Source organism: Xyrauchen texanus, chromosome 15 (assembly GCF_025860055.1).
Source record: "Xyrauchen texanus isolate HMW12.3.18 chromosome 15, RBS_HiC_50CHRs, whole genome shotgun sequence".
In the NCBI taxonomy this organism is placed as follows: domain Eukaryota; kingdom Metazoa; phylum Chordata; class Actinopteri; order Cypriniformes; family Catostomidae; genus Xyrauchen; species Xyrauchen texanus.
This window is the reverse complement of record NC_068290.1, coordinates 20,563,873-20,587,562: the sequence shown is the minus strand read 5'-3', so window position 1 is coordinate 20,587,562 and position 23,690 is coordinate 20,563,873. Positions and strand designations below refer to the sequence as shown.

The 23,690-nt window shown below is 39.6% G+C and overlaps 1 protein-coding gene across 1 annotated transcript in view; it reads left to right on the top strand.

Annotated features, from left to right (window-relative positions):
* LOC127656080 (polypeptide N-acetylgalactosaminyltransferase 1-like) overlaps positions 1 to 23,690 on the top strand; it is a 156,108-nt gene that overhangs the window by 95,822 nt on the left and 36,596 nt on the right. The window contains exons 4-5 of the mRNA XM_052144246.1: positions 2,981 to 3,149; positions 18,810 to 18,976. Coding sequence (XP_052000206.1) covers positions 2,981 to 3,149; positions 18,810 to 18,976 — 336 coding nt within the window. The remainder of the gene's footprint in view (positions 1 to 2,980; positions 3,150 to 18,809; positions 18,977 to 23,690) is intronic.

Genomic DNA, 23,690 nt, shown 5'->3' with positions numbered 1-23,690 from the left:
GAGTGTACACAAATAAAAGTAGACCCTTTATAGTCTCTAATGATGTCTTACACTTATCTGTATACCCAAAAATGACGGCGTATTTTAAGTTGTTTCCGCTGTAATGACGAAAATATCCCTAGAGGGTTAAGACTTGCCTTAAGAACAGGTGATGCAACCAATTTAAGCACCGACTTCATTACAAACTAACTAGTAGTTACGAAGCCTTGAACTTTATACCCTAACTTAAGTAAGACCTTACGCACAACGTCAACTCAACCTCATGTCCTTCCAAACCTGTATGACTTTTTCTGTGGAACACAAAATATGACATTTTAAAGAATGTTTTTGTCCATATAATGAAAGTCGATGGCAACCAAAACAAGCTCTTTTGCTCACCATTTACTTTCCTTATATGGAATACAAAATACCTTTTTTGGGGGTTCTGCAAAAGAAAGTCACATGGATTTGGAAGGACATGAGGTTGAGTATATGATGACAGAATTTACATTTTTGGGTAAATTTTCTAATAATATTAAAAGTTATAACGATGTGAAACACAGTGATTTTATAAGACTTGTAAAAAGTTACACTGCATGTTGCAAAAGTATCTTCATTTCAAATAAAAACAGATAGTATAATATTTTTTACTCCGCTAATGTTGTCTATTCTCTTACCTGTTAAAACAGCTCTTCAGTAAAGACAGGCTGACAACTGTCTCCTCATACAGCTTTTCCTCCTGTTGAAAACCAATTCCAGTTTTATGTAACATTCAGTGGGATGTTTATTGAAATCCAAACTGCAAACTTACCTTGTTTAACTTCTACAATATCCATGTCCTCCTTGTCAGGGCTGGACTGGGGAGAGAAATCGTCATGGGATTTTACATAGCAATTGGCTCAAACGTTGTTTGGGTGTATGTGTTCGCTAAAGCGGCGGCTCATTTTAGCTTATCGTGGTCGACACTGCGGCCCATGTTCTCTCGATGGCCCGTCACTCTGATCGGCCCCAAAGTGCGTCGGTCCACCGTGGACGCACTGTCATGACAGGCCATGCTCTGCGGAGAGTGGAGGCTCCACCCCCAGGTGGTCCAGCTGATTTTGGACCGATTCGGCAAAGCACAGGTAGACCTGTTCGCTTCCCAGGATAACTCCCACTGCCTGCTCTGGTACTCCTTGTTGGAGGCACCCCTCGGGACAGACGTGCTGGCACACAGCTGGCCCCAGGGGCTGCGTAAATATGCATTTCCCCCAGTGAGCCTACTTGCACAGGTGCTGTGCAAGGTCAGGGAGGACGAAGAACACCCTGTATGTATGTATGTGTGTATGTATGTATGTATGTATGTATGTGTGTATGTATGTGTATGGATGAATTGTTCACACTTATAAATAACATGCATTTAGAAAATAGATAGGGTTTATTTTATTTTCATGCCGACTTTATAAAAAAACTCCACAGGTTTTGTGATGTGTAACTCTATAATCAAGTCATAAGTAATGACAGTGTGTTTTATTTTGTTTTGTTGAAGTACCGTCTGATACTGATCTTAATAGAAAGCGCTCTAGTAACTTCTGTTGCTATGCTTACTACTTGAGGCAAAGGCAACTTCATTTTGCGAGTCTCTGTTTATTGCACTCTGCCAACTCATAATCAAACTTTTGTAGTTATAAAAGAATGCATGGTTTTACATACACACATACTTAAGGTTTGACTTCATTTGGGGTGTTCAAACTTTTTTTTTTTTTGCCAGGTTTTACGGTCTATTTATGAGTGTATGGTGTCTACATACACACACTATGCACCAAAAAAAAAAAAAAAAAAGACTGAACTTGTCTGATGTTATTATAACTTGAAATACGTTCCTGTAAGGAACTGTGTGGGTTTCTGTTAGAGATGAAAAGAAGATAAGAGTTTTGAAAGAGAGATACAGAAAGACAATATGGCAGAGAAACAGAGTATAGAAAGTAGATGGTGAGACACTGGGAAAGCACATTTCTCACATTGCTTTCTTTTGTCTATTATTTGAACCCGCTATGACCTCTGCCCTGGTCACTTTGGTCTGTATAGGGCATTTGTCTCTGTGTGTTCACTCAAGGTCTGCTTCACCTCCACCATCAACAATAACCCTGAAATAATCTGCTCACCACATCAATAAAAAACATTTTCTGCTGTGTGTGTGTGTGTGTGTGTTTGTTTGTGTCCATCCATAGCGAAGATTATACGATTTTTGCCCCCAGAATCCCTCCGGAAAGTCATTGGATTTTGCTGAGCAGGGAAACAGAAAAAAGTTGCCTTGTAATGCGCTCAGCCTGAACAGCTAAATTTTGCCCACCCTACACGTACACAGCTCACCCATACATACACGCACACACGCAGCACAGGGATTAAAAACAGGCAGTTTGCCTCTTAGAGCAGATGTAATCTCTCACACTGTTGCAAATATGACCTTAATCTCACCAAACCATGCTTTCTGAGTTATTAATGATCAAAGCTCAGTGCTTATCCACCCACACACAATCTACAAACACTACAACACACACACTTACAAAATCCATACACATTATCAGAATTTTCAACATTCAGATATGAACAATACATAATTGCACATCTGGGTTTTTTTTTATAGTGTGACCCCCAGTAGATAAGTGTGTGTGTGTGTGTGTGTGTGTGTGTGTGTGTGTGTGTGTGTGTGTGTGTGTGTGTGTGTGTGGACAGAACTGGGGACAAAAACTCCCTTTGAGGACATTCGGTATGATCTAGAAAATCTATTAATAAATGAGGTAAACATTGTTTTCATTTTCTTAAAATGCCAAAAGTTTTATTTTAGGGTTAAAATAAGCATGTGGTTTTAGGTCAGTCCATATCATTATAATTAGCTCCTCATTGAGATACCAAAGTAAATGAAAATTTTAAAAAACTAAAACATACACACACACACACACACACACACACAATGCCCTCAAGACAGGGGGAGTCTTTAACGTGTGTGTTTGTGTTGCAGCTGTGGTTCAAAGGCATCATGATGGCCCAGGGGAGATGGGAAAGCCAGTGGTCATCTCTAAAGACCGCCAGGAGAAGATGAAGGAAATGTTTAAGATAAACCAGTTTAACCTGATGGCCAGTGAGATGATTGCACTCAACCGATCTTTACCAGACGTCCGGCTTGAGGGGTGAGTGTCTATGTCTTTGTTTCCTTTACCTCCACTTTAAATATACAGTGACTCCAAAAAGTACTTTGGACACTTAAGCCAAACTTAAAAATTAATTTATTCACAGATTTTTGCACTTAACAACAAAATATCAAAACAAATGGCATTTATTTTAAAGACATATAGCATATACATTTTATGTTCTCTAATTGTACAGATAAACACTGAAACGTTTTTGTTTTTACTGATCTATGAGGACAGAAGTTTGATTTGTTTGACTTGAGAACTAGACTTGACTAGATTGACAGACTGGTGGATTGTGCTGTGTCTGTGCCTGTGCCAGCTGAATGTGTATGCCAGGGAGTGAAATGTAAACAATGATCTGTAAAAAAAATAATATTTTATTTACTTAAAAAAAAAAAAAAAAAATTACCTCTCAGACTCATTTCTGGCAAGTTTTTTTTTCTTTCTCAGTTGTGTTTAAAGCTAACCAATAGAATCAACATTTTCAATTAAAAGATAAGTGTGTAATTTATACACTTACCACAGCCATGACCTAACTTCACACACTCTTAACACTCTCACAGTTTCAGGGCCTGAACACTTTCACCTTGATAAGAATGTGATCTTATGGAGTCACGTGACGCCATGCGAGGCTCGGACGTGTGAAGTGCGAGCTCTGTGCACTTTGCTGGTTTTAATATCTTTTATGACATAAACTGATGAGATTCGATACACTCTGTTCCATAACTGTTCTAGGAGGACAATATGTCAAAGAATTGAAAATCCTCGAGCTTTGGAGACATTAAAACACTTACGGGCTCAAGCTGACACCCCTAGGCAGGCCGCGGGCCTAGGAGTCGATTTAGTCTGAAAGATGCGGGAAATGCGGCGAGAGATGCTGAACATGTCGGGAATGCTGATGAAGATCGTTGCTGACTTGGAGGAACTTGGTGTGATATGTTGATCGATCACTGCTATGGAGGCGAAGTTTGCTGATGTGGTCACAAGAGTGGGGGATGTTGAGAAACGGACCAATTATCTGGAGTCATCAGAGAGGGAATTGTCTGCTAATCCGCTAGCGACCATTTGGATTTGGAGTGTCGTGTCTGGGAGAAGTTTGAAGACATGGAAAGCTGTAGCCAGTTTTGGATATGGCCAGGGACAGGATATTGTGGAATTCCTGGATGGGCTCTTTCAGAGTCTGCTTGACATACAGGTCATAAGCTGAAAATTGAGCGAGCTCACAGGGGATCTTCATCTTAAAGTGTTGTCCCATAATCAGAAATTCAACCAAGAACATTCTCAGAACTTCCTCCTCAGACAGAGGACCCTACACTTACATGTGATGAATCATTTTATGTGCAGCAATCGTCCGTGTGTGATTACTGTGTGTACACAGTTGCAGCGGATGTGTGTGTGTGCATACACAGATTTATTTTTCTAAATAAAGTGAAATACATTTTTATTTCTGCTATTCCTTGCCATAGCAAGTTCACTGAGTTGAGGTAGAGATAGAAAAAAAGAAAAATATGAAGAAAAGATGTGTTGACAAGTTGTCAGTTTCGTCCTTGAGAAAGCAAAGGAACTGACTTTCGTGTGTGTGTATTTGTGAATTGCGATATACCACACAAATATTTTTGTTGTGTGCGATATCACTCATCACACTTCTCTCTCTTCCCACTGCACTAAATGATGTGTTTTTTTTCACACTGCAGTGGACACACACAGTTTCAAAGAGCCTTGCCTTAAATATTTATGATTTTAATAAACCCTGAATGTTTTCTCTCTCTCAAAAGAGGCGACCATGAAAATATTTCACCATAACAATAATGTCACCAGGGTTTTCTGAGCTAAGATAAGCAGACACTTGTCTATGAAGCAGATGTAATAATCACACACACATTTACGTACTCGCACATGGCTGCATTAGTTATGTCAGTTGTGTTTAATTAACTAAATTGTAAGCATATGAAGTCAGGTAGGGTGATATATCACTGGGTCAATGGATGGAACTGCTATTGGGCTTTAGTTAGTTGCTTTGTAATAATGTATTGCTGTTTCTTTGGTCAGTTGACGCATTTGCTACTGAAACATGAAGTTGGGGCAGGACATGTCAAACAGCTTGTGGCTTTTAAAAAAAATAGCTAATAGGCTTTAGTTTACATTGCAGCACACAAAAACCCCTTTTCCACACTGCATCTTGTGCCAGAGCCGTGTGTCCGGCTGGGGAAACTGTGAAGCTATATCAACATCAAGAGCATCTGTTTTTCCACAGACTTGAGAACAGAACGATGATCTAACTGACCATATTACTACATAAACAGCCCACAAACAACATAGTGCATCACAACATTTGCTTGCAACAAGGCTGGAGCCGTTGTGCAAGTCCAGTGCATATGAATGAGAAATAAGCAAGTAAAAGATCACAACATATCAATGTTTTGAATCAAAATACACTAAACAAAGAAACAACACTTACTCGTGCTTTATATCTCAAGAAACCTCAGAAAAAGGTTTTATGATTATTATTATTTAAAAATTAATAAATAAACTCCAGCCACTTTCCTCACATTCAGCTCCCATGTTCCATTCAGAAGCGATCATCCCTGTGCCCTATTCCCTCCAAAGACAATTCCCCTTTACTCTGAGAGCTTTAGAGGGCTTAAAGGTGATAATGGTCATTCATAACTCACTTTTATTAACCTTGCTTATTCAGTTTTTCACACAAATAGTTATGCTGATAATTTAATTTGTAAAGAAAAACAATTAAATAAAATAAATTCAATATTAAGCCCCCTTGTTCTCCCCTTCTTGTTCACTAGTGGACTCGTATTGTCACTGGACCTATTATAGTTACATATTCCATTCAAGTCTTGAATACAATTAGAAAAAAATACCTATTTCAGGGCTTTACACTAACATTTTTGTTTAGGAGTGCTTGCGGGCAAAGTAAAGCATTTAGGAGCACTGTCAGATTTCAGTTTTTACATATCCGTTATGTGTAACTGTTAATGTATCACAACTGAGCATGCATGTACACAAGCAGGTTTTACGAATTACTACAGAACAAAAGGTTCTTGATACATGACACATGACACCTTCTCTTATAAAGTTGTTTTTTTATTATTAACCTTACAGGCAGCCCCAAACAACATCAGTCCTGACTGATCTCCTTTATAAACCACTAATAAACTAATATATTGATTGAATAAACTGACACTTTATAGTTCCATTTACCATTTACAAACATAGGTAATTTTGAACAGATGTGTAGTTCATTAACATGTAAATCTATTAAATCAAAGTTTCATGACATTCATAACTATATGAATGTATTTACTATCTGTTAAGTGTCTAATAATGTTAAGGTTATTCACGAAAGTGTACATTTTTGATATATATTCTATGACACACACACAAACTTCCTCACAAAGGTTCCTTTCTGAGTCCGTGGCCATAAATGCTGTTTTTGTTTTTCTATGAGACCAGTTGTTCCCAAGCTTTTTACCTTGAAGGCGCCAATCTACTTATATATCAAAAAGTCTCTACATAGCCTATATCAAGACAATGGAAGTGCTCTCTCTCTCTCTCCCGCCATGCTGTGTATGCGCTCACATGCATGTGTGCAAGAGAGTGCTGTTATCCATGGTCGTGAGAAATGCCCCCCCCCCCCATGATAGTATCATGATAGGATAAAAATTATATGTTGATTTATAATATTTAATTTAATTTAATTGATCAATTGTCACACATTATACATACATTTCTGCATATACATGGTGAAATTATTTATTTTTCACATATCCCAGCTAAGCTAAGCTAAGCTGGGGTCAGAGTGCAGGGTCAGCCATGATACGGCGCCCCTGGAGCAGATAGGTTCAAGGGCCTTGCTCAAGGGCCCAACAGTGGTGTCTTGGTGGTGTTGGGGCTTGAACCCCTGACCTTCTGATCAGTAACCCAGAGCCTTAACCGCTGAGCCACCACTGCCCCTAATACAATGATTTTATACTTTTTTTGGAATGTGCATTGCCTCCTATGTGGTGGGATTTTACATAACCACAACAGACACGATACTTAAGCATTTCTAGTGGTTGTCACATTTCTTCTAGGCTAATCACCTCAACGCAGAGCCCTGAGCCACTTGGTCTCATTATAAAATGTGAACACTAAAACAATATTTGCAGTTTTAAGAGGTTTTTCAGTCTTGCCGTGCTTGCTGATGATGATTTAGAATTTCCATGAATTTTTAAGATCCAATGAAAATCAATGAACAGCTAACCTCGCACCTGAGAAGTAATTGATAGGACACAAGCTGTAGCAAAGTCAATGAAATCGAAAAAATCCCCCACACTATCCTGGCTTGCAGAGTATAAAAATTTATTCAGCAACGTTTTGGTCAATCGACCTTTGTCAGGCATTGCATTGATCAAAGGAAAAGAAACCCACAAGCACTTGGCACTCAAATGACAGACAGCGCACCTCCGTTATAGAAGAAGAATATGTTTGATGCACTTCATCCTCACGCAGTTGTGCAAAGAGGCTCTGGTTAGTAGAGCGACATTTCATTATGTTGTGCTACTGTTTCCAGGGTGTCAAGGTCTTTTAAATTTTTTTTGGTTGAGATTTGCTTATTATGTTGAGTTAGACGAGGACGTTGACATGCTGTTTTAATGGTATAGCCATATAATGGATGTTTGACTGGCTATTCTTCTTAGAGTCATGCACGTGAGCGTGAAGTTTTAAGAAGTCCATCAATTCTTCATTTTTCATAACGTGTTCTGTCATTTTGACAGGTACAAAACAAACAAGAATCTCCGCTTAAACCTTCTTTACTTAGTATATGTTCACTCTCTCTCTGTGTCTCTGTGTGCACGTGAAAGTGAAAATGAGGAGAGCACTCGCAGCCTTGTGTGAGAATGAGTAAACAACAAAATAACCAACATAATCGGGGGCCTGGGTAGCTCAGTGTTAAAGACGATGGCTACAACCCCTGGAGTTCGCTAGTTTGAATCCCAGGGTGTGCTGAGTGACTCCAGCCAAGTCTCCTAAGCAACCAAATTGGCCCGGTTGCTAGGGAGGGTAGTTACATGGGGTAACCTCCTCGTGATTGCTATAATGTGGTTCGCTCTCTGCATGGTGAGTTGTGCGTGGATGCCACAGTGGATGGCGTGAAGCCTTCACATGCGCTATATCTCTGCGGTAACACACTCAACAAGCCACGTGATAAGATGAGTGGGTTAACTGTTTCAGACACTGTGACAACTGAGATTTTTCCTCCGCCACCCGGATTGAGGTGAGTCACTACGCCACCACGAGGACTTGGAGCATGTTGGGAACTGAGCATTCATTTCAAGCAAACAATACTTTTTTTTAAATAAAAAATAACCAACTTTAAAAGTGCTTTGTATATGAGGCAAAAAGGTTTTTTAATTATTGTAATGGTAGGCTGCAGTTATAAGTGCACAACTTTGGGTGTTAGATCAGCTGTCACTCACACCAGTGCGGCCATTTCATTTTCCACATTCGCAGGTAGTCATTTTCACTCGCAAATGTGAGTTAAGAGTGTACCCACTCATGTATTCTCTATGTTAAAAATACAGATTATGGCTTAACATGACATAATGTGAATGTGTGTGCTGTAGCTCTAATAGAGGTTTCACTGTTCAGATGAGTGTGTGAGAGACGTCTTGTCTGGGTCCCTCTGAACTTATGTGCCAGTATGACCTCATACAGTATGTGTGCGAGAGCCTTTGCTATGGTGATGGTGTCTGATGACACTTATTTACTTTTCAGCTTCAAAATATTGGAGAAAGGACAGGGATTCATCTTCTCCTCCCCTAACCATTCATTGTATCACTCTTTCTTTCCCTCACTTTCTTTTGCTCTTTTTTTCCCAAACACAAACTCCTCACAGGCACACATACAGTAAGTACACTGTGTGGTGGAATTGCTGATTTCCAGCATGAACCCAAACCATTGTCCCAAACACAAACCATTGGTTGAGCCAATTTTGCTGTGCCAGGCTGGCCTGAATGCTGAAACAAACTCCAGAATGTTTACACTTTTAGTGGGAATCTACCTATGAATGGCTTGCTTATAGCTGTCTCTGCATTTTAAGCTGGAAATAAGTATTTTAGAATCTAAAAATGATACACTTAAGCTGTAAGGATAGTTCCTTGTGTGGTTGGAGAATCACATTCTGATTGGACCGATTTGACAGAATCTTCAGACATGTCGTTATGCTTTCCTGTGCATTTACAGATAAACCTTTTCTCAGCTGCCTCTGTTTTTCCTGACACCGTGCTCTCTCACTCTCTCTCTCTCTCACACACACACACACACACACACACACACACACACACACACATATGCACACTACACGCCCATAGCTCCTAAGTGCATTGTGTGGTGTGTACTTAATTACTGTTTTGCTGCTCTGAATGTAGTAAAATGGAATGCATTATCAAATCAGAGAATGACGAGCAAGTGAGTGAGAGAGATATCTTTGATATCAAAGAAATAAAATATCTCAATATCTGTGGAGGAAGTGGGAGAATGAGGGATGAAAGAGAGTAATAACGGGAGAGAAAAAAAGGATAGTAGAGATAAAGCTACTGAAAATGCATCTGTCAAAAGAAAGAGTGTTTGTACGTGTGTGTGTGTGTGTGTGTGTGTGTGTGTGTGTGTGTGTGTGTGTGTGTGTGTGTGTGTGTGTGTGTGAGCATGTATTTATCACTTTGTGGGGACCAAATGTCCCCATAAGGATAGTAAAACCTGAAATTTTTGACCTTGTGGGGACATTTTGTCGGTCCCCATGAGGAAAACAGCTTATAAATCATACTAAATTATGTTTTTTGAAAAGGTAAAAATGCAGAAAGTTTTCTGTGAGGGTTAGGTTTAGGGGATAGAATATAAAGTTTGTACAGTATAAAAACCATTATGTCTATGGAAAGTCCCCATAAAACATGGAAACACTACGTGTGTGTGTGTGTGTGTGTGTGTGTGTGTGTGTGTGTGTGTGTGTGTGTGAGTAAACATAAAGGGAGGGAATGACCGCGGCCGAGAATACCTGAAGCTTCGTGCGGAGCGACAAACCGGGTAGCTTCCACACAGCGTTACGCAGCCGATGAAAAGATAATGCCGCTCGACTGATTCGGAGTGAGACCTCTGCTGTCAAACCAGAGCTGGTCATAAGCACACCGCCCAGGTATGGAAAACACTCCACTCTCTCCACAACTGCCCCATCACCAATTGGGAGCTGTGGGGGTGGAGTGTCCGATGGTACATTATATCCAAGCAGGTGCGTAGTTTTGGTTGGGCTGATGGTAAGGCCCCATCACTTAGTGGCAAGCTCCAGGTTCATCAGCAGCGCCCCCAACTCCTCCTCTGAGTGAGCAGCAATCACCAGATCATCAGCATACATAATGTGGTTGACCAATAGGGATCCATCCCTTGACCGCACCCGGGCATCGATCAACCTCCCATTATATCTGTACCAGATGGAAATTCCTCCGGTACAGCCATCGAAGGCTTCACGAACCACGTGGTCGAAATAGATATTAAATACTGTGGGAGCCAGAGGACATCCCTGTCGCACTCGAAGGTGAACTGGGAATGGCTCCGACTCCCAGCCACGTAGTTTTACCCAGGCCCGCTCGCCATCATGAAGGACCTTAATGATCATGAACAGCGGGTCTGGGACTCCAAAAGCACGAAGAACAACCCAGAGCTCAGGCCTACTGATGGTATCATAGGCCTTGACCAGGTCAATGAAGCAGAGATGTAGGTCTTGCTGGAATTTCCTACACTTCTGCTGTAGTGGCCCTCATAGTGGCAAGAGCCAAAGCAGGTCCACCGGACATCCTGAACACCACAGAGATCCAGGCGGTACCGGTCCAGCTCCCGACAGAGGAGTGGAAGTAGCTGCTGTTCTTGTTCTGAATGCAGCTCCTCCGCTGTGAGCGTTCAAACATTCAACGTGGCCATCCGTAGTGGCTTTTTGTTGTTTCTGGAGGAGCCCCAAGGGTGAGGATTCAGTCTCCTGGCTCTGCCAGATGGAGTTTGACCAGGAGACGTCATTGACGCCTGTCCCCCCAGGGCCTCCGGCATTAGCTTACTTAAAGTTTTAATTTGTGGTTTGGAACATCTTCACGGGTTAGAAACATTTAGGCTGGGCTGCCTAAGATCCATTCTGGGTTTAACCAGGCTGGATTGTGTGAGGAGCTTTTGTTCGGCCAGATAGAGGGGGCTAAGCAGGCACGGCACAGGCTGGAGAGGAGATGGAGTGATGTGTGACTTGTTGATGACTGGTACCAGTGATGTCAAGATCGGCCTTTTTGGAGGAGGCCTGTGAATGACGCTACTGGCCAGTTGGAGGCAGTCACCCTCCAACAACAACGGAGGGCAGAGGAGCGACGCTCAAAACAACAAGCAGAGCGCCGGGTGGCTAAAGTACAGCAAGTTGGCACAGTAGGGGGCACAGGTGGTGCATCAGCCAGTCATCTCAGTCAGTCGACCCGTGTCACCTGTTGGATCTGTCCCGTGACCTCCTGCCAGCAGGCGTTCGACACTTCACGTGGCCTTAATGTGCACATAGCCTGGCACAAGCGTCGTGGTGACGTCACCGCCACTTAGTGGCGAATGGCGGTTGTTGTTGAGTAAACATATTTACATATTTGTGCCTGGTTGTGATTAGAGGGTGGATGTTTGTTCACTTTATCATACATAGTTTCTGTATGGTATATGATCCTCAGGGATTATTGGAAGGCCATCAAACACCCATAAAGGCCGATTTACAGGAGAATCAGAAAAAGGATTGGGAATAAATTAGTTTAACATTTTCTTGTGTGTAAATTAAACTGTTACATTCACTACTTTAAAGCCATGATCCAGTTAATTTTGCCTTCCAATGGATGGTGACTATATATACAGTATATTAATAATAAATATTTAAAATAAACAAATTATGTCCTTATGACAACAGGATAATTTAGCTGATTATTTATCTTTGTATATTTGTGACAAACAGAAAAGAGCAATGTGTAACTCAAGATGAGCCAAAAAGTTAAAAAAAAAAAGGACTTGCATATTGACCTGTTTCTCACCCACACCTATCATATTACTTCTGAAGACATGGATTTAATCACTAGAGTCATATAGATTACTTTTATGCAGATTTGTATTGTTATTTTTGGAGAATCAAATGTCTGGTCACCATTCACTTGCATTGAAATTACCTACAGAGCTGAAATATTCTTCAAAAGATCTTTGTTTGTGTTCTGCAGATGAAATAAAGTCATACACATCTGAGATAGCATGAGCATGTTTCATATACAAATATTTTGGTGCAAGAAACCTTACAACATTAAAATTTGACAGAAAATGCTACAAAATAAATACTCCCTTTTAATAACATTATTGATATAGACCTTCATAAAATGATAAGGTATTCCATATTGTGCTTGATTTATGGATTTGTTGTTTGCAGTTTATCTGATTACCTTTTTGACTGTTCATCATAGTGTTTGATTATGTGATTAACTTAATTATTGTGTGATTGCTTGCCATAAAATATGCATTTTGTAATTCCTCATTTTGACTTTTTTCCATTAGTTTCTATGTCCCCATGTTTGTGAGAGAGAGTTTTTGTTGGTTTAGTTCCCTATGTGGCCAGCAAAGCTTTTTTGGCTTGAGTTCCTGTAATAAGCAAGTAATGCACAATTAAAACCATGTGGCCAAGACTGTAAACTTACCGTCGGCATAGATTTACACCACCACACAAACACACTGTTTTATAATTGTGGTGTCACAAAGAGAGAGAGCAGCTCACAGCTGGGAACAATCCTGACCTTTTCTCCTTCACTGCATTCCTGCTGTCTGGGAGGGGGCATGTGTGTGTGTGTGTGTGTGTGTGTGTGTGTGTGTATTGCTGATCTGTATTGAGGAAGGGAACTATATTTCCGCTTCAGTTTGACAATTTTTAGTGTGTGTTTATTGCGATAATGATGACTTTCAGAACTGGAGAATCCTGTGTCCTTTGGCTGTTTCATGCACTTAAGAGAGAGAGGAAAAGTAAGAGAAAGACTGTGTTCAATATCTTCTCTGAACACACACATACACACACCTAAAAATGTGTGTAAAATGGCACAGATCTGAATCATTGGAGTAACTCAATCAAGTGGGCTTTCCTGTAAATGCAACAACTACAGCTCATATGTTTCATTTCCCTCCACATCTCTTTCCTCTCTCTGCCTCTCTCTCTACATACTTAACTGTAGCAGGATTTGGCCTGAGGATTCTGATAAACTTTGCAGTATAATGATGTGTGCATGTGTGTGATTGAGCAGTGTTTCAGACCTGGGGTTGTTTTTGTCTCTCTCTAATTGCACCAAATACAGTACAGTATATGCAATTATTTCCGGGGCCTTAGAAATGTGATTGGGTGTGTTTGCATGTCTCTAAAGGTTTGTGTAAGTATATGTGCGTTTCATCTTTGATTCCTTAAATCTTTTGATCAGCTACTCTTTTTCTATACTGTTGCAGAATCTGTGCTCAGGCATATGAGCTCACCCACTCAGCTCCCATGTTGATCATGATGTCTGTGTTGATTTGAGGGAAGCAAGACATGATCACCAAGAGACTACAGACACAAGACTAAAGAAAAGAGATAGAGAGAGAGAGAGAGAGAGAGAGAGAGAGAGAGAGAGAGAAAGAGAAAGTGAGAGAGAGAAAGAGATCTGTGTTCCATTTTAATCAGGCAGGTAGCAGGGCTGACCAATGAGATGCCTTGGCAGCAAATTAAATTGTTGTCTGGGGTCCAGAGAGTTGACATCAGGTTAATGAATTTAAAAAGAGCTGTGTGTGTGTGTGTGTGTGTGTGTGTGTGTGTGTGTGTTTCTTGAGACTTTTAATAGGTTGATGAGTTTAAGAAAGATGGGGCCATAAGGGTCTGTGTTACCACAGTTATGGGACATGATGGGCAACAACTCCTCACCTTAATTTAATTAATCGTGTGTCTGTGTGTGTGTGTGAGAGATGGTGAGTGGAGCTGGTTGTCTACAGTATGTTCAGAGTCATGTGATACAGATACAGTATATGAAATTTCATACAATTGATAGTTCCAGTCCTCTAATCAAATTGGACAAGCTGAATTTTAATGTACATATACAGTGCATCTGGAAAGTATTCACAGCGCTTCACTTTTTCGACATTTTGTTTTGGTACTGCCTTATTCCATAATGGATTAAATTCATTATTTTCCTCAAAATTCTACAAACAATACCCCACAATGACAACACAAAAGAAGTTTGTTTGAAATCTTTGCAAATGTATTACAAATAAAAAACGGGGAAAAAAAAATCACATGAACGTAAGTATTCACAGCCTTTGCTCAATACTTTGTTGAAGCACCTTTGGCACCAATTACAGCCTCAAGTCTTTCTGTGTATGATGCTTCAAGCTCGGCACACCTATTTTTGGGCAGTTTCTCCCATTCTTCTTTGTAGGACCTCTCAAGCTCCATCAGGTAGGATGGGGAGCGTCGGTGCACAGCCATTTTCAGATCTCTCCAGATATGTTCAACCGGGTTCAAGTCTGGGCTCCGGCTGGGCCACTCAAGGACATTCACATAGCAACTCCTTTGTTATCTTGGCTGTGTGCTTAGGGTCGTTGTCCTGTTGGAAGATGAACCATCACCCCAGTCTGAGGTCCAGAGCGCTCTGGAGCAGGTTTTCATCAAGGATGTATCTGTACATTGCTGCATTCATCTTTCCCTCGATCCTGACTAGTCTCCCAGTTCCTGCCACTGAAAAACATCCCCACAGCATTATGCTGCCACCACCATGCTTCACTGTAGGGATGGTATTGGCCAGGTGCTGAGCAGTGCCTGGTTACCTCCAGACATGACGCTTGCTATTCAGGCCAAAGAGTTCAATCTTTGTTTCATCAGACCAGAGAATTGTGTTTCTCATGGTCTGGGAGTCCTTCAGGTGCCTTTTGGCAAAATCCAGGCGGGCTTTCATGTGCCTTTTACTGAGGAGTGGCTTCTGTCTGGCCACTCTACCATACAGGTCTGATTGGTGGAGTGCTGCAGAGATGGTTGTTCTTCTGGAAGTTTCTCCACTCTCCACAGAGAAACGCTGGAGCTCTGTCAGAATGACCATCGGGTTCTTGGTCACCTCCCTGATTAAGGCCCTTTTCCCCCGATCGCTCAGTTTGGCCAGGCGGCCAGCTCTATTAAGAGTCCTGGTGATTCCAAACTTCCATTTATGGATGATGGAGGCCACTGTGCTCATTGGGACATTCAATGCTGCAGACATTTTTCTGTACCCTTCCCCAAATCTGTGCCTCGATACAATCCTGTCTTTGAGGTCTACAGACAATTCCTTGGACTTCATGGCTTGGTTTGTGCTTTGACATGCACTGTTAACTCTGGGACCTTATATAGACCGGTGTGTGCCTTTCCAAATCATGTCTAATCAACTGAATTTACCACAGGTGGACTCAAATCAAGTTGTAGGAAAATCTCAAGGATTATCAATGGAAACAGGATGAACCTGGGCTCAATTTTGAGTGTCAAGGCAAAGGCTGTGAATACTTATGTACATGTGATTTTTTTTTTCTTTCGTTTTTTTATTTTTAATAAATTTGCAAAAATGTAAAACCAACTTCTTTCAAATTGTCATTATGGGGTATTGTTTGTAGAATTTTGAGGAAAATAATTAATTGAATCCATTATGGAATAAGGTAGTACCATAACAAAATGTGGAAAAGTGTATATATGTATATATATTTTTTTAATATTTAAAGATAACGATGTATAATTATTTCATCATTATATATTGAATTATTGTTATATGAGGGGCTTTCTCAGCAAATATTTGTATAGATAGAGAGAGAGAGAGAGAAACAAAACTGTAAAATACTATCTCTCTCAACTCATTGCAAATCTGTTTGGCTGGTAGGATGGCACTTCCGCGAGTGGAAGCAGACAGGATGTTTTGGATCAGTTCGCCTGGAAGCCGAGTTGTGTTCACAAGTTTCCGTGTTGATAGAATGAGCACTTTTGAGGATGAAATAAAACTGAATTTGCCCAAATTTGCCGGGTTAGTGATATAAAATTTTTTAAAGATATTCAGAGTTTCATTTGAGGCACGTAGCAGAAAGTAAAGAGCTGCATTTTCGGCTTTGTCATGTCTTAAGTCATGTCTGTGCAATTCTATATAATGAGGGGTTCTGTGCTGTACTTAGTTTCTTTTCTGCTATTCTCCCATCAGTTTTTAGCAGTCACTCACGGAGACTCACATGCCATTATGTAAATACATTTTTCCTCTATGTCTGTCTTTTATTATGGTACGATACATCTCTGATAACCCCACCCATAAACACCCTGCAATGAAAAAACCAACAGTTATTGGTCACTTAATATGTCAGTTAAATGGCTTTTCCGGTCGAAATGGGTGGTTCTTGGCCAATTGAAGCTGCTCTAGAGCTAGCATAGTTCTGGCTACACAAGACTAGTAATCTACTGACATTTTATGACAATCATGTTAACATTACCGCTATGAGTCATTATGAATAAAGCACCTCCCAACTTGTGTTTTGAATTTGTTTGGCAACAAATCGGAAAAATTACATCACTTCCCAAACCAACAAATATTCTTTGAAATAGGTCACATCCACAAAATACTTTTTTGTTTTGCAGCTGATATTCAGTACTCTTGCTCGTGTGATATTGCCTAATTATGCAATTATTTTTTACACTGTTCATTATACATTTGGAGGGCTATGATTTTGGTTTTCTTCAGAATGTGGTTTTGTGCATGTTTTTTTTAAATATTTTTTTATTTTTAGGCAATTGTAGGCTAAAACCAGTTTCCCTGCTGTGCTAGGCCAAACAGGAAATGAGACAGGAAGTGTGAGTGTGTGTCACACTTTAGCTTTCCAGATAACAAACACTAGCTTTCCTGTTCCTACCTCAACATAGGCTGGCACAGTAACCAACACTTACATAATCTACAAAGAATCCAACACATACTCTGAACCCTCCCACGACACGTCAACCCACCAAATAGAGCCTGTGCCCTTGTTTACTGACTGAGATTAGGACCAATAAGGATGTGGAGGAAGGGAAGGCTTTACTTTTAAGAAAATTCTTTGGAATTTCAGGTCTTACTCTAGAGTCCCAGGAGTATTGATTTCTCTCTTTCCCTCTTTCTCTCTCACTCTTTTTAATGTGCTTTATGGGCATGACCAAAACTGTGCATTTTTTATTGCAAAATAATTTTGTATACTTTGAGAAATTATATGTTAAATAAATTAACAAGCTAGCGAAGGAGTTAACAAGTCGATTTAAAAATATAAAAAGACAATAGTGTTAAAATTTATTTAAATACATTATAAAGGTGTGGAGTCAATGCATAAAATGCCAATGGATACATTTTACAAAAAGGAATACATTTTTTTTAACATCAATGAAATCGTAGTTAAGGATTAACCAAAGATGGAAATACTGTAAGACAAAATGTGGCAATAATTGTAATAATGAAAATAACAGACATTTCAAAGTACGTTATTAGCATAAATGTTTTTCCATACAATGTTGCCAAAGCATAAACACACATTTAAAAAACAGTGTCAAGCAAAAAATACAATACAATAATAATAAATATAGTGCCAGTAATGCTAAAAAAAATTACATAAAATACAATATGTCTGATATTGCAATATGTAATGACTAAACTGTGGAGGTCAAAGCAGTGGTTGGTTTCTGAGGGTATTGAGATATAATTACTGATATAATACATTTATATTTATATAAATAGTTTTTTTTTTATTTATTATCATATAAAAAGATATACATTTGGCTGGGACAGATTCATGACTGCCTCAGTAATACCTGCTTTTAATTGATTTCAGACTGTTTAAGAAACGTTGGTATGCTGTTTTAGTTTTTCAAAGTATTCTTTAAACATACCACAGTAAAGGTGAAAGTGTGACTGTCTCAGCCTCACCAGTGAGCACATACACATTCTTCCTTTGGAAGCCATGTTTGTCTCTCGTCCCTCCCTCTCTCTCAGTGCTCCGTTGCTGAATACTAATTGTTAGCTCATTCACACTAACACCTTACACACCTTACAGTATGTTTGACCAAACCTGCTGAAGTCACAGATTTTCATTCAGACTCTGTTATCATTTGTTCTAATGTGAGCTTATTTTAGATGCAATTTATTCATAGTCTCTCCAGTATCAGCTCTCCACTCACCATTTCTCCATAACAGCCTGTGTGTTTGTGATAAGTGCTAATCTCTCCTCATCTCAGAAAGTGCTCAAGACCCTGTGTGCTCTGTGTGTGTGGGTAAAGTGTCCTTTCGTTGGCTCTTTCAGTATCTATTAAGATCAGAATAGTGGTGCAAGTCATTTGATTCTCTTGATCAGTAACAAGAGTCTAAATTTTACAATGTTTGCAAGGTTCTTGTCATCAAATCTTTGAAAGACATTTAGTAATGTTTGAGGCACTTAGTAAGACACTTTTAATTAACAAGTAAAATATACTTCAGTCTGGACCAGACTTTTTCCTTAGAGTCAAAGTCTGGTTCTGTGGAACTGGGTTTTGTTTTGTTTGCTTGACAACTGTAATTTCCCCCAGTCCATTCTATATGATTTGTGTGTGTTTTGCAGGTGTAAGACAAAGGTGTATCCGGATGATCTCCCACGCACCAGTGTAGTCATTGTGTTCCATAATGAAGCATGGACCACCCTGCTCCGAACTGTCCACAGCGTCATCGACAGGTCACCAAGACCCCTGTTGGAGGAAATCGTGCTGGTAGATGATTACAGTGAGAGAGGTGAGTGAGTGTTTTTGTTGTTGCTGAACACTTTTTCATGATTGCTGAGGGCTTTTAAAGAGGATAGAACGATGAGGTGTATGTGTGGGTCAAGTTTTGCCTTTTTTTGTTTTTTGAATAGTGCTGTCAGTCGATTAAAATATTTAATCAGGATTAATCGCATAATTTTTCATAGTTAATAGCAACTAATCGCAGATTTTTAAAGTCCTGAAGTTTTCTCCTTAAGAAAAAAAAACTGTATGTAACAATATTTTATTAACATTTTCCAAACAAAGCCTTCTACAATTTAATGAAAGAAATGCACTAAAATAGCTCCAATCCAAGTAACATTAAATTATTCCCAAAGTCTAATTGGGAGGTTGACTAATTGAAAGAACTAATCCCCACATTGGTTGCATATTCATTGCAACGGGCATAAAATTCGTAAACTCTCTTCATCCACAATGTTAAACAGTTGGCAGACTGTGGCTATCTGCTTTGCTACAGCAATAGTGAGCTGCATTCGTGACACACATTGGTTTGTGTGCCAAGTTTTGACATCTATGTGCCTCCGAATTAAACTAGTATGCGTGTAGCCTGTGTCTCTCAAGAATCCTGCAGTGCAAAACTTGCAGGGTTTACTTGACAATTAAAGTTAGGCTCACTGAATACTAATTTTCAGTGGCAGGCCTTAAAGTTCAGTAAACTGAAGTAAAGCTGTCATAACTTCCACCAATTTAAGTTCAGCTAACTAAATTGATTATGTTCAGCTAAGTAAACTGAAGTTGTCACAACTACATTCAATCAGTTCAGATTAGTTTTTAAGTTTGTGAGATAAACTTATCCATTCAACTCAAAAAAGCCCATACAAAAAAGGCATGAAATATAATGAGTTGAATAAAAAAAAACTTTATTAACAGTGTAGACCGACATAGTCACCATTCAATTTAAAATGTTGTATCTTTTTTCGTACAATGGGAATAGTGAGACTGTCACTCTAAAGGCCTTGGTATACTTATGGAAAAGTTCTTGATTCTTCGTTCAGGGGTAAAAAGAAGTTCTAAACAGCAGAGCGCAGTATACTGTTTGCAAACATTCAGACACTGGCCAATATTCCTTTTGTTTGTTTTAATGTAGCAAGAAGCCAGCGTGACTTGCGTTGACTGTGTTTGTGTAAATGCATAGCCCTATATGTTAGCTAATATTTAAAATATTTATTTGAAATTTCAGCGCAATGTTTGAAAACACGCTAGGTGCCATTCACATGACATATATATGTGTGTGTGTGTGTGTGTGTGTGTGTGTGTGTGTGTGTGTGTGTGTGTGTGTGTGTGTGTGTATGTGTGTATATATATATATATATATATATATATATATATATATATATATATATATATATATATATATATATATATGTAATATTTATATATTTATATATTTTACACACATATAAAAATGTGTGCTCGCTTGCCTTCTCTGTATCCTCAACTGACCGTCATTCCGAGTCCGCCTTATTTTAATAATATATTTAAAAGATGATCATACAGTGTTTTTAAAATAAATTTGATATAACTGAAAGGAGATGTGCGTTTTCTTCATTATAAGTTCTGGAAAGAACAGCGACTCAAGCTGTAGCCCTTGCTCGCATCCGTCGCTTGTTTCAGTTCGGGGCGTAGGTCGGGAGGCCGGTTCTGTTGACCTCATTTTGATTACAGCCCTCATCCTGGACACATATCACTGTGCACGGTCAGGTAGGGCTGCGTTCAGCATTTCACAGCAGCAGTGAGTGAGCCACCAGATTAGCAGATCCAATATTATCACGTAAACTGCTCGTACTGTCGTCCAATGACAGGCCGTCTTACATCATCTTCGAGTGGAACGTGGGAGAGGGGGTGTGTCTTATAATTGAATCAAAAGTACATTGGTTGCTCCCACGAGCCAACAGTCCATTGGCATTTTTTTTTAACTCAATTCTCAATTGGAGAAAGAAAAGGAAAAGAAAAACATAAAAGACACTGGCAAATGGACGAGGAAAAGCAATTGCCAAATACCTTTTTAAAATGCAATTTAAAAGGTGCTTTTAAAGTGCATTTAGAAGACTCATTAATGTACTGCTACATTTAATGACATTTTAAACATTAAATAAATATGATTTATTAATGCACAATTTTATTGTTAAATAAAATGACATTTTTAAACATTAATTAAATAAGTACATTTAAATGTGTTTATTTATTCCAATTAATACATTTATATTTATGCATTTGGTAGACACTGTTATCCAAAGCGACTTACAGTGCACCACATATTACAGGGACAATCCCCCTGGAGCAACCTGGAATTAAGTGACTTGCTCAAGGACACAATTGTGGTGGCCGTGGGGCTCGAACCAGCGACCTTCTGATTAACAGATATGTGCTTTAGCCCACTACACCACCACCACTATTGTCCCACAATTAATACTATTTTAACTGGCACTACTGGGCCTCAGCAGGTATGGATTGACAAATGGTAAATAAAGGATAAGTCAAACAATAAAGAAAAGCAATTGGCAAACGGATAAAAAACACAACTGTATGAAGTTGAAAGAAATTGCCAAATACTTTTTAAAACGCAATTTAAAAGGTGCATATAAAAAACATATTAAAACATGAATTAAATATTTGTCCATTTATGAATTGGTTTATTCACATTTTTATTTTCAAATGAATAGATTGATAATTCATTCCTTCCTTCTTTTGTAAATAGCACTCCTAGGGTTCCATACATGCGAGCTGTTAACAACCACAGAACCTAATGCAAACGTTGTTGGCCAGATTTTGTTCTAAATAACGTCACACCCATTAATTCTTCAATTCCTTGTTGAGTATTAACGTCAGTGCTGAAATTTTATTTACTCTCTGGAAAGCAAACGTGCTTATTGGGACCGATTTACAGTAAAGAGAGAGAGAGAGAGAGAGAGCTGTGTATGTTTAAGTATGACTCACAAAAGGGGATGTTAGGCAGAATGTTAGCCTCAGCCACTATTCACTTTCATTGTATAAATAAAAGATGTAATAAAAGTGAATGATGGCAGAAGTACAACATGAGGGTGACTAAATTACAATTGTTGTTTTTGGGTGAACTATCCCTTTAAGCAGCTGGTGTCTCCAAGTACTTCTGTTGTGTCTGTTGGCATGTAGCTCTAGTCTCTTTGTCAGTATCTGGTGCACTAACCTGTAATTTGGCTAGAAAATGGGATTAGTAGGTGTAATGAATACACACCTGGAATTACACTGTTGTTAACCCCAATATGCACATGAACTAATGTTAGAAGTGGCTCTTGATGACGTGAGAGGTCTAAAGTGTTTCAGCTGGCAGGAGTTACTCTCCGCACACAGTGCAGAAATGTGTCCAACTGGCTTTTCTTTATTTTTATTTTTTTTTAATCCCTTTTTCTCCCAATTTGGAAAGCCTAATTCTCACTATTTAGTAGGTCCTCGTGGTGGTGCAGTTACTCCCCTCAATCTGGGTAGCGGAGGACAAGTCTCAGTCGCTCCGCCTCTGAGACCGTCAATCAACGCATCTTATTACGTGGCACGTTGTGCATGACATCGCGGAGACTCCGCTTGACTCCCCGCGATCCATGCACAAATTACCACGTGCCCCATTGAGAGCAAGAACCACTAATCACGACCATGAGAAGTTTACCCCATGTGATCCTACCCTCCCTAGCAACTGGGCCAATTTGGTTGCTTACGAGATCTGCCTTGAATCACTCAGCACTCCCTGGATTCAAACTCACGACTCCAGGGATGGTAGTCAGCGTCAATACTGGCTGAGCTACCCAGGCCCCCCAACGGGCTTCTTGATGGCAGCTGCTCTGTGCCTGTGACCATACATACATGACCTCCATGTGCCTCCGCCAGCCTGCAGCATTATGGCTGGAAGCCCTGTGTGAGTGGCCCGTGTGACCCTATTTGGGGTGGGTAGATTCCGGATGAACATTCACTCACACGTAGACAGCATCAATCTATAACGATGCCACAAGGGCTTGCAAACACACATGCAGAGATGTACACAAACACCCAGCAAAATAGATGAATCTATTGAAAAAGGGAATTTTGTCATTGCTGTTACTTTGAGAACCTAGGAATTATATTTTTGGGCTGTTTTGACACTTTTTCTCATAGGCACAGTGGAGGGAGAATAGGAAACAGTGTACTGTATAGAGCAGGATTGGGAAATGCTGCTAGAACTCTCGTCACCAGTATGAGCACCACAGCAAAATTTGTCAGAACACATGTGCTAACCCCAGGTCATGGTTCTGACAATATAAATGGCTTATTAAATGTGTGTGGTTTTTTGAGACCTAACAAATGACTCTTCCTCAGTGTGAATATCTGCTCACTTTCAACTCTTAGTCATTCATACAAGAATGTTTAAAAAGAGCACTATTTTGTCTGAAAGGCATACTACAGACAAATATATACAGATGATGTCAGAAGTTTACATACAGTTAGGTTGAAGTCATTAAAACTCATTTTTTAACCATTCCACAGATTTAATATTAGCAAACTATAGTTTGGGCCATCTACTATGTGCTTGACATGAGTCATTTTCCAACAATTGTTGACTATATCTAAATTCCACTGGGTCAGTTTACATACACTTGTAAGTTAACTGTACCTTTAAGCAGCTTGGAAAATTCCATAAAATGATATCAAGTCAGTCAAGACAGTTGGCCAATTAGCTT